Source organism: Hemiscyllium ocellatum, chromosome 14 (genome assembly GCF_020745735.1).
Source record: "Hemiscyllium ocellatum isolate sHemOce1 chromosome 14, sHemOce1.pat.X.cur, whole genome shotgun sequence".
Lineage (NCBI taxonomy): Eukaryota > Metazoa > Chordata > Chondrichthyes > Orectolobiformes > Hemiscylliidae > Hemiscyllium > Hemiscyllium ocellatum.
The window spans coordinates 1,072,962-1,086,539 of record NC_083414.1 but is presented as its reverse complement, the minus strand read 5'-3'; the positions used below and the strand labels follow the sequence as shown (position 1 = coordinate 1,086,539).

Genomic DNA, 13,578 nt, shown 5'->3' with positions numbered 1-13,578 from the left:
CAAATTTCATAACTTTTCAAGACTCTTTTGGTTCTGAGAAGTTTCACACTGGACTCAAAATGTTACATTTGCTTCTTTCTGCACACATGCTGCCAGACCTGCTCAGTTTGTCAAGTACTTCTTGTTTCAACCATGAATTTTTGTAGGGTTGCAAGATTTTACTTTATTGTTTCATGGCATGAAAACAGTGAATGAGAAGCCAGCATTTGTTGCCATCTGTGAGACTGCATCATGAAAGAGCAGAAGTAGGATATTTATACCATTGAGAGTCTGCTCTGCCATTCAATGAGATGATGGCTAATGGGATCACTTTTAACTCCACTTTCCTGCCTTTGCCCCAGAACCCTCAATATCTTACTGATTTAAAATGTATCTCTCAGACTTAATAACCCAGCGTCGACAACTCTCTGCAGTATAAAACCCCACAGATTCACACCCTAATTTCACACATTTCAGCACTTCCATGTACGTTGCAGTGAGGTTAGCTCTGCCCCAGTGAGTAGGGGCCCACTTCCCCTCACAAGGCCATCCCTCCAGACCGGGTATGAACCTTCTCTGGACGGTCTCTGATGCTGTTATATATTTCTTTGGGTAAAGGGCTCGAACCTTCACAGTGTTTAGGTATGGCCTGAGTTTTAGCAAGACCTCCCTAATTTTATTGTCAAGCCCTTTCGAAATATTAGCTCCACTAATGGAGTCAGGTGTTACTAGGGGATACAGCTTTAGATTAAGGGGTGGTAGGTATAGGACAGATGTTAGCGGTAGATTCTTTACTCAGTGGGTTGAGAGTCCATGGAATGCCCTGCCAGTAGCAGCGGTGGACTCTCCCTCTTTATGGTCATTTAAGCGGGCATTGGATAAGCATATGGAGGTTATTGGGCTAGTGTAGGTTAGGTAGGCCTCGGTCGGCACAACATCGAGGGCCGAAGGGCCTGTACTGCGCTGTATTGTTCTATGCTCAGGCTGCACTTGCCTCCCTCTGACCCCGGGCGCCAGCTTCCTGTGATCATGGTGAGCAGTGTCCCTGCACCGGAGGGTTTACTTGGCCATTTCAAAGGGAAGGGGAACAAGGTAGGGCGGATACAGACTGAGCGCTAGGAGAGGCCTGAGGCCTAAAGAGACTGACTAACCTCTTCCTTCGACGACAAGAGGCAGCACGACCCCTTTAAGATGACATCGGCCTGGCACTGAAACCTCGCGAGATTACCGCTGGAATGCGGCGCTGATTGGCGGGAGCTGGAGAACCGCACTGATTGGTGGAGACTGGAGGTTGGTGCTAATTGACCCAGACTGGACGGCGATGGTGATTGGTGGGATCGTGGTCCTCATTGGTGGGTGGTTGAGGGCGGCTCTGATTGGCGGAGGCCGGAGACAGGAGTGCGGCTCTGATTGGCGGAGGCAGATATGCGGCTCTGATTGGCGGTGACGGGAGTGCGGCTCTTCTGATTGGCGATGGCCGGAGTGCGGCTGTGATTGGCGGAGGCCGGCTGGCCGTAAGATGGCGGCTTAGTGAGAGTCTGAAGCAGGAGGATAAACAAAAAGGAGCCCGGGCCTTGAGGGGAGCCGCGCCGCGCAGCCCCGCACCGCCCTCGCCTCAGCTCACCCGCCCACCTGTCCGGCCGGTACCTCCAGTGTTAACGCCTGAGGTAAGCAGGGAACCGGGCGGCTGGGCCTCGCGACGGGAAAGGCAAAAGAAAGAAAGGCGCGCACCCGCTGTCGTTACGGTAGTGCGCGCTCTCGCGGGAGATGGTGCCGTGCTCGCACCCGCGGGGCTGCGCGCTGACGTCAGGCCCTCTCTGGCCGCAGGATCTGGGTTCGGCTTCGGGCCCGGGCCGACACCGAGGATCGAGCGGAGGGGGAAGGCCGCGGGCGTCGGCGACCTGCAGGGAGGCGGCTACACAGGCCCCAGAGCGGACTGGGCCCGGGATGGTGAGGAGGAGGGGCGGGACGGGGGCGGGGGGGATAGAGCCGCGGGAGAAGCACGGGGGAGCGCTTGGCCAGCGGCCCCGGCAGCACTCAGCCAGCGGCCCCGGCAGTACTCAGCCGCCGAGGCTCCAGCGGCCTGCACAGCAGCAACGTACGTTTATATAGCGCCGCACCGTATAGAGACGCAGCGGTCAGGGACCACGGGGATAGTCTGTGCTGATCCCCCGGTTGACAGACCGCTCAGAGATCAGTCTGACCCAGCCTTCAATATGGGCAGCGATTAACCCTCCAGGACCCCCTGGGACAGAGAAACCCACAAACATTTAGAATCTAAACTGAATCTTTCCATAAAATAAAGAATCAGAATTAGGCAGTTCAGCCCATCAAGTCTGTGCCATTATTTCACGGGTTCATAGCTGATCCTATTATCCTCAATCCCACTCCCCCCCCCCCCCCCCATACTCTCGAATCTCTCACTGATTACACATTCTTTCAGATTTGTAAAACTTAATGACCCAGCCTCAACAGCCGCCTGCAGGAGAATTCCACTGATTCACTACGGCCTAGAAGAAGAAATTCCTAATTTCTGTCTTAAATAGATGACCTTTTGTTCCTAGATTAATTCCTTTTGATCTGCCATCCTCTCATAAGGGAAAACCACTCCCCGTCTACCCTATAAACCTTCCTCAAAATCTTATGTTCCAAAATGGTATCCTCTCATTCCTTTAAATTCCAATGAGTGCAGGCATAACCTATACAACCTTTTCCTCATTAAGCCTAATAGTATTATCAGGAAATGATTAATCTAGAAATTCAGCTAATGTCTGGTTTGAATCCTGCCATGTTAGATGGTGGAATTTAAATTCAATAAAAATCTGGAATTTAGAATCTACTGATGACTGTGAAACCATAAACTCATCTGGCTCACTAATTTTCAGGAAAGGAAACCTGTCATTTTCATGTGACTCCAGACCCACACAATGTGGTGGAATCTCATGCCCTCTGAGCCAGCCACTCAGTTGAAGGGCAGCTACCCATGTCCCACAAATTAAAAAGAATAAACCCTCCATACCCAGAAATGCCTGTATGTCTACCCTTAGACAATAGGACCAAAAGAGCTGTGGTCTGACTAATGCCTTATATGGTTAAAGCAATCGATGGAGTATTTTTAATATTCTATTCTCATTCAATTAGAGGCCAAGATTCCTTACCTGTTAAAATTTTTATATTAGCTTTTTGGGATTTATGCACAAGGGGTGTCTTAGGGTTAGAGAACTCCAAAAATATGCACTCATATCAATGCACTGAATAATATTTAGTTTCTCTATTTTTCCTGGCAAAGTGCATAACCTTCCATTTCACACATGAGACTTCATCTGCCAATTTTTGCCCAATTGTTTAATTTGCCCTTGTCTCTGCAATATTTTGTCATTCACACCACTTGTCTTTCCTTTTTAGTCATCCACAAACTTGGCTGGAGTACATCCACTTCCCTCACCGAAGTCATTAATGTATACTGTAAATAATTGTGGCCCCAGCTCTGATCCCTGTGCTTTGGTTACAAGTTGCTATCCTTAAACTAGTTCTCCAATATCCCTTTCTGTCCTCTACTACTTGAATGAACAAAGAAAATTATAGCACAGGAACAGACGCTTCAGGCCCTCCAAGCCTATGCCGATCCACATAGAGTCATAGAGATGTACAGCACGGAAACAGACCCTTTAGTCCAATGCGCCCATGCCAACCAGATATCCCAACCCAATCTAGTCCCACCTGCCAGCACCCGACCCATATCCTTCCAAACCCTTCATATTCATATACCCATCCAGATGCCTTTTAAATGTTGCAATTGTACTCGCCTCCACCATTCCTCTGGCAGCTCATTCCTTGCGTGTACCACCCTTTGTATGAAAATGTTGCCCCTTAGGTCTCTTTTATATCTTTTCCCCCCTCATTCTAAACCTATGCCCTCTAGCTCTGGACTCTTTTTTTCCCCCCCAACCCAACCCAGCCCAGCCCAGCGAAAAGACTTTGTCTATTTATCCAATCCATGCCCCTCATGATTTTATAAACCTCTAAAACGTCACCCCTCAGCCTCCGATGTTACATAGAAAGCAGCCCCAGCCTATTCAGCCTCTTCCTGTAGCTCAATCCTCCAACCCTGGCAACAATCCTTGTAAATCTTTTCTGAACCCTTTCAAGTTTCACAACATCCTTCCGATAGGAAGGAGACCAGAATTGCACACAATATTCCAACAGTGGCCTAACCAATGTCCTGTACAGTTGCAACATGACTCCCAACTCCTGTACTCCATACTCTGACCAATAGAGGAAAGCATACCAAACACCGCCTTCTCTATCCCATCTACCTGTGACTCCACTTTCAAGGATCTATGAATTTGCACTCCAAGGTCTCTTTGTTCAGCAACACTCCCTAGGACCTTACCATTAAGTGTATAAGTCCTGCTAAGATTTGCTTTCCCAAAATGCAGCACCTTGCGTTTATCTCAATTAAACTCCATCTGCCACTTCTCAGCCCATTGGCCCATCTGATCAAGGCCCCTTTATAATCTGAGGTAACCTTCTTTGCTGTCCACTACACCTTCAATTTTGGTGTCAAACTTATTAACTATATCTTTTATGCTCACATCCAAATCACTTATATGAATGATGAAAAGTAGTGGACCCAGCACTGATGCTTCTGGCACTCCACTGGTCACAGGCCTCCAGTCTGGAAAAACAACCCTTCACCACCACCCTCTGTCTTCTCCCTTTGAGCCAGTTCTGCATCCAAATGGCAGGTTCTCCCTGTATTATGAGATCTAACCTTGCTACCTAGTCTCCCATGGGGAACCTTGTCGAGCGCCTTACTGAAGTCCATCTAAATCACATCTACCTCTCTGCCCTAATCAATCCTCTTTGTTACTACTTCAGAAAACTCAATCAAGTTTGTGAGACATAATTTCCCACGCATAAAGTAAGGAAAGAAATAAACAGCAGGAAGTGGGAGAAAAGTGTTGTTGGTATGGGCTGAGAGGTTGTACAAACATTTGTTGCACATCGCAACACACAAATTTGAAGCTCCCAGTCCCGTGTTTGCAGTAAACTGGAAAATGCCTCATTTTGCTATAGGCCCGAGTGAGTCCCACCATCTTTATTCAGGGCAATGATTCACTGGACTCATGTGGCCGTAAACTTTGTAGGGGGCAGTATTCAGAGGGGCGCACGTGCAACCTTCCCTGCAGAGTGTGATGGGGAGAATTCACACACAGAGAAATTGATTTTTCTGGGTTTGTTGCATCATTTTATATAAACGACTTGAATGTGAATACAGGAGGTACAGTTAGTAAGTTTGCAGGTGACACCAAAGTTGGAGGTATTGTGGACAGAGAAGGTCACCTCAGAGTATGACGGGATCTTGATCAGATGGGCTGGGGAGTGGCAGACGGGGTTTGATTTAGATAAATGTGAGGTGCTGCATTTTGGAAAGGCAGTTCAGGGCAGGACTTGTACACTGAATGGTAAGGTCTTGGGGAGCCTTACTGAACAAACAGACCTTGGAGTGCTGCTTCATAGTTCCTTGAAAGTAGATTCACAGGAAGGAATTTGGTATGAGGTTAGAGCATTGAGTATAAGACTTGGGAGGTCGTGTTGCAGCTGGACAGGACATTGGTTAGGCCAGTTTTGGAATTTTGCGTGCAATTCTTGTCTCCTTTCCATCAGAAGGATGCTGTAAAACTTGAAAGGTTTCAGAATAGGTTTACAAGGATGTTACCACGGTTGGAGGATTTGAGCTACAGGGAGAGGCATAATAGATTATATTACTTACAGTGTGGAAACAGGCCCTTCGGCCCAACAAGTCCACACCGACCCACCGAAGCGCAACCCACCCATACATATACCCCTTACCTAACACTACGGGCAATTTAGCATGGCCAATTCACCTGACCCGCACGTCTTTGGACTGTGGGAGGAAACCGGAGCACCCAGAGGAAACCCACGCAGACACGGGGAGATCGTGCAAACTCCACACAGTCGCCTGAGTCGGGAATTGAACCCGGGTCACTGGCGCTGTGAGGCAGCAGTGCTAACCAGTGTGCCACCGTGCCGCCCATAATAGGCTGGGGCCATTTTCCCTGGAGTGTCATAGGCTGAGGGGTGATGTTATAGAGATTTATAAAATCATGAGGGGCATGGATAGGGTAAATAGCCAAATAGCACATTTCCCTGGGGTGGGGGAATCCAGAACTAAAGGGCATAGGGTGAGAGGGGAAAATTTAAAAGGGACCTAAAGGGCAACTCTTTCATATAGCGGATGGAGTGAGAAGTGGTGGAGGTTGGTACAATTACAATACTTAAAAGGCATCAAGTGCTGGCATATGGACTAGATTAGTTTAGGATATCTAGTTGGCATGGACAAGTTGGACTGAAGGGTCTGTTTCTGAGCTACACATCTGACTGTGGGATCATAAAAGCGAACACTGCTCTGATTCAGCACTGGGCTCCCTGATGACCACTTTGTCAATATCTAGCTTCCTCAGTCTTTAATAATGAGTGTATTTTCACTCTGTTTAGTATTTTACTATTATTTTCTATCCGATCCTCTACCTAAAACTGTTGCCTATTTTCTAAGGATCTGTATCCCGCTGCTCCCTGCCCACTCATGTATCTGTCTCGATACATCTTAAATGACAGTATTGTGCCCGCCTCTACCACCTCCGCTGGTAACTCGTTCCAGGCACCCACCACCCTCTGCGTAACAAATTTTCCATGCATATTTCCCTTAAACATTTCCCCTCTCACTTGGAACTTATGACCCCTAGTAATCAAGTCCCCCACTCTGAGAAAAAGCTTCTTGTTATCCACCCTGCCTGTACCTCATGATTTTGTATACCTCAATCAGGTCCTCCCTCAACCTCAGTCATTCTAATGATGATAATCCTAATCTCTTCATAGCTAGCACCCTCCATACCAGGCAACATCCGAGTGAACCTCCTCTGCACCCTCTCCAAAGCATCCACGTGCTTTTGGTAATGTGGAGACCTGAACTGTACGCAGTATTCAAAATGTGTCCGAACCAAAGTCTTATACAAGTGTAACATGATCTGCCAACCCTTGTACTCAAAACTCCATCCGATGAAGGAAAGCATGTCGTATGCCTTCTTGACCACTCTATCAACCTGCGTTACTATCTTCAGGATACAATAGACCTGAACACCCAGATCTCTCTGTGCATCAATTTTTCCCAGGATTGTTTCATTTGCTGTATAGTTTGCTCTTAAGTTGGATCTTCCAAAATGCATCACCTCTCATTTGCCTGGATTGAACTCGCATCTGCCATTTCCCCACCCAATTTATATCTATATTCTGCTGTATTCTCTGACAGTCCCCTTTACTATCTGCTACTCCACCAATCTTCGTGTCATCTACAAACTTGTGAATTGGACCACCTATACCTTCCTCCAGATCACTTAAGTGTATCACAAACAACAGTGGTCCCAGCACTGGTGACAGTTCTTCATTTTGAGAAACTTTTTTCCACTAGTACTCGCTGTGTCCTGCTGCCCAGCAAGTTCTTTATCCGCCTAGCTAGTGCACCCTGGATCCCATGCGACTTCACTTTCTCCATCAGCCTACCATGGGGAACCTTATCAAAAGCCTTATTGAATTTCATGTATAAAAACATCTACAGCCCTTCCTTCATCATTCAACTTTTGCACTTCCTCCACAAATTCCTTTAAGTTGGTACACATAACCTTCCCTGGAAGGTTGTCATTTTGTTCCAAGTGGGAGTAGATCCTATCCCTCAATATCTTTTCCAGTTGCTACCCTACCATTGACATCAGACTCACCGGTCTGTAATTACCTGGATTATTCCTGCCACCCTCCTTCAACAAGGGGACAGCATTAGCAATTCTCCAGTCCTCCGGAACCTCACCTGTGTTCAAAGACATCTGTTAAGGCCCCATCTATCTCCTCTCTAGCTTCCCTCCGTAACCTCGGATAGATCCCATCCAGACCTGGAGACTTGTCCACCTTAATACCTTTTAGAACCCAACACTTGTTCCTTCCTTATGCTGACCTGACCTCAACATCCATCATGTTCCTCTCCTCGGTGAATACCGATGCAAAGTACTTATTAAGAATCTCACCCATTTTCTGTGACTCCACTCATTACTTTCCTCCTTTATCTTTGAGTGGGCCAACTCTTTCTCTAGTTGCCCTCTTGCATCTTGTATATGAATAAAAGGCTTTGGAATTTTGCTTAACACTGTTTACTGAAGGTATTTCGTGAACCTCTTTTCGCCCTCACAATTCCTCATTTCAGATTGGTCCTACAGTCCTGATATTCTTCCAAAGCTTTGTCAGTCTTCAGTTGTCTAGACCTTCTGTCTGCTTCCTTTTTCCTCTTAGCTAGTCTGGTTCATCTGTTGTCCATGGTTTCCTAATCTTGCTGTTTGTATCCTTCATCTTCACAGTTTGAGAGTGCTGTATACATTCTAATATACTACCCCAACACCATGGCCTCTTGTCTTATTAAGTAGACGTGTGTGTTACCTTGTCAAACACCTTTGAAAATACAAATATATTACATCTACTTCTTCTCCTTTATCTATCATGTGTATTACCACCTTAAAGAATTTGAATAAATGTGTCAGATGTGTTATCCCCTTTGTGATGCTTTACAGACTTTGCTTGAATATCCTATTTACTTCCAAATGCTCTGCTATATATTCTTTATAATAGACACTCACATTTTCCCAATGATAGATGTTAAGCTCTGATGAAGAGTCAGTCAGAGCATTAGCTCGCTTGCTTATTGTCTGTGGATGCTGCTTTACCTGCTATGATATCCAGCAGTTTTTGTTTTCGGTACAGATTCCAACATCGGCAGTAATTTGCTCCTAGATGTTAAGCTAATTAGCCTGTAGTTGCCTTTGTTGTCTCCCTTTTTGTATAAACAAGTTACTTTGCCAGTTTTCCATTCCTCTAGGACATTTACAAAATTTAAGGATTCTTGGAAGATTACTACCAGTGCACCCAGTCCCTCTGTCACTACTCCCTTTAATATCCTAGAATGCAAACCATCAGATCCAGGAGATTTAGTTGCCTTTAGTCTCATTAGTTTCCCGAGTACTTTTTCTCTAGTGATCGTATTTATTTCCCCTGCACCCCTAATTTTGCCCATTGATTAGTTAATATTTTTGGAATCTTATGCCTTCTATTATGAAGATTAATGCAAAACATTTATTTGGCACCTCTACCATTTTCTGGTATTGCTTTATTAATTCCCCAGACTCGTTCTCTACAGGGTCTTTGTGTATTTTGGCATTTTAAAATATTTTGAAGGCGCTTCAGTCTGTTTTGATAGTATATGTTGTTTGTCGTCAATTGGTTTTTCCTCCTCTTTTCCCAATCCTCTGGTTTACCACAAATCTTTGTGGTGCCAAAAATATTGCAAAAACATTGTACGTTTTTTTGTTTTGAATTTGATACCGTTCCTAATAACCATGGTTGATTTATCCCCTCCTTAGAATCCTTCTCCCTCACTGGAATATATCTCTGCTGTGAGTTGTGAATTATTTTCCTGAACGTCTGCCTTTTAGATTCCCTACAGTGTGGAAACAGGCCCTTCGGCCCAACAAGTCCACACCGACCCGCCGAAGCACAACCCACCCATACCCCTACCCCTACGTTTTACTCCTAATCTAACACTACGGGCAAATTAACATGGCCAATTCACCTGACCTGCACATCTTTGGACAGTGGGAGGAAACTGGAGCACCCAGAGGAAACCCACAAACACGGGGAGAATGTGCAAACTCCACACAGTCAGTCGCCTGAGGCAGGAATTGAACCTGGGTCTCTGACGCTGTGAGGCAGCAGTGCTAGCCACCGTGCCACCTTTGTTACTCACCATCTTTGTGGCTAAACTTGTTTCCCAGTCCACTCTAGACAACTGTGTCCCCATTTGTTTGTAATTACCCATATTTAAATATAACCTAAATTTCTCACTCTCTTACTGAATGCTAAATTTTACTATATTATGGCCACAGTTTCCTAGGGATCTTTTACTGAGTTTATTTATTCAATCTGCTTCATTATGCATTACTGAGTCCAAAATTTCTTAATCTCTGGAAGGGCTTTTGCCCAAAATGTCGATTTTTACTACTCCTCGAATGCTGCCTGAACTGCTGTGCTCTTCCAGCACCACTAATCCAGAATCGGGTTTCCAGCATCTGCAGTCATTGTTTTTACCTAATCCCTGGTTAGATCCAGGACGTACTATTCTAGGAAATTGTCCCAATTACTCTGTGATTTCTTTCTTGTAGCTACCTCTGCCAACTTAGTTTTCCGAATCTGCATGAAGGTTGAAGTCAGCAATGATTAATGCAGTGTCTCTTTTACATACCTGCATCATCTCCTGATATATTTTCTGTCCTACAATATAGTTGCTGTTCAGAGGGCTCTAAACTGCTCAAAGCAGTACCATCTTCCCTTTATTTCTTACCTTCACCCATATGGATTCGATATCATCTGATCCAAGCGCATTTCCTGATGTCATACTTGTTCCATCTTTACTAACAAAGATACCCCACCAGCCTTTTTGTTTTGCTGTTTGTTCTTTTGAAAAGTCACATAACTCAGTATTAAGCTTCTAGCTTTGATCTCATTGTAGTTATGTCTCTAATGGCTTTAAGATCATGCCCATTAATCACTATTTGTTCTATTAATTCATTTATTCTGTTCTGAATACTGTGGGCATTCAAGTAAAGAGCCATTAATTTTGCCTTTTCACCATTTTTCTCCTTAAACCCTAGTTGCCGCTTTCTTTTTTAATCTTTGCTGCCTATCCCACCCTGATTATCAGTATCTCTCAATGGCTGCCATAATGTGACTTTCACTTACCACTGTCAAAGCTCTCTACCATTTAGTTTAAAGACCTCCCTTCAGCCTTAGTTATTTGATTTTCCATGGCACTTGAGCCAGCTTGGTTCAAGAGAAGCCTGTCAGGGAAGTTCCCTCCTACCCCAGCACTAGTGCCAGTGACCCATGAAATGAAACTCATTCCACCCACACCACCTTTTGAGCTGCACACTTAACTCCTTGACTAAAAGACCAGAAACTCCAAGATAATAATGTGCCTCCAAACTGTTCACATTCTTCCAGCAGAACTTCTTTTCTAGTCTTATCAATGTCTTTAGTGCCAACATGAATGTTGACAACTGAACCCCTCCCCTCCCAGTACAAGTTCATCTCTAATCCTGAGAAGATGACCTTAACCCTGACACCGGGCAGGCAGTTCAGTCATCGAGGCTTTTGCTCACTGCTGCAGAGAACATAGACTTTGTTGTATTTGTAGTTTCCCCAATCATGTTAGCATGTCCTTCATTTTCAGATAACCCACTTTAACCATTTCAATCAAACCAGCCTGAACTACACTTTCAGGCAGAATGTTCCAGAACATAGCTGTTCAGTGTGAAAAGCTTTTCCCTTCTTGGTTCTTTTACCAATTATTTTTAATCTGTATCCTTTGTTTTCAATTTTTCCATAAACAGGAATAGTTTATCATCTGCTCTGTCCAGACCCCTCAGGAATTTTGTGTCTGTCAAATCATTAGATTTGTGAACACTCTCTGTTCTTTCATATCCTTCACATTCACCCAAGGATCCCAACACTGACCCCCTGGGGAACTCCATTACAAGAAATCCACTGGCCAAAAAAGCATGTATTAGTTGTTACTCTGTTTCATGTTAATTGGCCAATTCCTTATTCATGTTGCGACAACTCCATTTATTCCATGAACTAAACTCTGCCCACAGTTAGCGAGTTTTGAGAAGATTTGTAACTCAGGTTGAGGCTCTGGATGTAGGTTTGCTCACTGAGCTGGAAGGTAATATCATCAGTGAGCCACCGGATGTAGCACAGGTGGTATGGCCCACTTTCTATTAATGTATTTAGGTTACCTCGAGTTGATGTCATTTTCTGCTCTTTATCTCGGTGGATGGTAAATGGAATTCAAGTCAGTGTGTTTGTTTGATAGAGTTCCAGTTGAAATGTCATACTTCTCAGAATTCTCGTGCGTGTCTCTGTTTGGTTTGTCCTAGGGTCGATATGTTATCCCAGTTTGCCCAAAGTGTGTGCCATTGTATGAATACCATTTGAAAATTCATGTACACCTCATCAATCCTCTTCAAACCACTGCAGCAAATTAAATTGAATTTTTCCTTAAGGAATCCTTGCTTGCTTTCTTTAACCTACTCTTGTCTGTGACTATTAATTTTGTCCTGAATAATCGTTTCTAGATGTTTTCCCATCTCCAAAGTTAAACTGATTGGCATGGAGTTGAGGGCTCAATTCTGCAGTTCTGTAGCACTTACTGAGTCTTGAGGAAAACTGAAAAGTTTTGGCTCGTGCATCTGCAATTTTCTTTCACCTCCCACGTTGGTTGGATGCATCTCGTTAACAGTGGTGCACTATCCACTTCAAGCGCATGCAACATATTCACCGCCACCTCCTTTGTCAGTTTTAATCTCGAGTATCTGAATTTCCTCCTTCATCATTGCCTTCATAGCATCAACTTCCTTCATAAAGGATTTCTTTGATGCATCAGCCATGCCCTCTGCCTCAAGGGTAATTGTCTTTTGATCCTGAATTAGCCCACTTCTCCCTTTACCACCTTTTTATTGTATGTCTATACAAATTGTTTCCTGACAGTCTCTTCTCATACACTGTCTTTGCTTATCTCATTTGCTTTAACATCTCATTTCTGAGGGATATTTTACCCTATGTTCAGTTGTAATTCCATTTGACATCTATCATACACAATGTTTTATCTTTGTTTTGTTTCTGTAATGAGTAAAACACCCTAATAAGTAGATTTCACAAATGGCAGTGAAAATAACCAGCTCCCCTCTCGTGATTATTGAATAGGAGTTAATATATTAACCAGCGCACCAAGATACCTTCCCTGTTCTTCATTATGCGTTCGCTTCCACCTACTTGAGAGGGCAGATGGGGTGGTCAAGAATTTGACTGTGCAGCATTTTAGTTCCTCACTGGATCTAAAGCCCTAAATTATAAATGGTCACTATTTCAGGGAAATTTGAGAGACTCCTTTACCCAGTCAACAGTAAGAATATGGAGCTCACTCCCATAGAGAGTGGTTTTGATGAATAGAATAGATGCATCTAATGGGAAGCTGAGAACACATTCTGAAGAAAGGAATAGGAAATGTGTTAGAGATGAACTGGATAGAATGGGAGGAGGTCTCTGTGGCAGGCAAGCACCTAGAGCAGTTGGGCGAAATGGCCTGAATTTGCTCCAGATTCTGTGTAACTAAGATTAACCAGCATCTTACAGCAATTCACAAATTAGACAAAATCTGACATTGAGCAATGAGTAAGAAATACTTAGTTGAAGAGATGGGTTTTTGCCAATCATTGATGAGAGAGGTGCAGAGGTTCTGGAGGGTGACCACCAGTGGTGGGTCAAAGAATGGGATGAACACAGATGTGTAGAATCTTTCAGCAGAGGAGGCGGCCATTCGGTCTATTGTGTTGTGCCGCTCTTTGAAATTGCTATTTATTTTGTGCAGCTGCCTCTTATTTTTATTTGGCGAGGAAAATGAGAAGACCATTTAGGCCATTG

General features: G+C 44.5%; 1 protein-coding gene across 2 annotated transcripts in view; it reads left to right on the top strand.

Annotated features, from left to right (window-relative positions):
* Window positions 1-1,471: 1,471 nt before the first annotated feature.
* LOC132822205 (transcriptional regulator QRICH1-like) overlaps window positions 1,472-13,578 on the top strand; it is a 76,711-nt gene continuing 64,604 nt past the window's right edge. Inside the window, exon 1 of one of the 2 annotated variants that reach the window (XM_060835282.1) lies at window positions 1,472-1,646. Coding sequence is in view for 1 of the 2 variants with exons in the window: in XM_060835280.1 (XP_060691263.1) it covers window positions 1,927-1,929 (3 nt within the window). In the remaining variant the exon portion in view is untranslated. Of the gene's footprint in view, window positions 1,647-1,793; window positions 1,930-13,578 lie in introns of those variants that run through there. The other variant, XM_060835280.1, reaches the window with a different exon arrangement.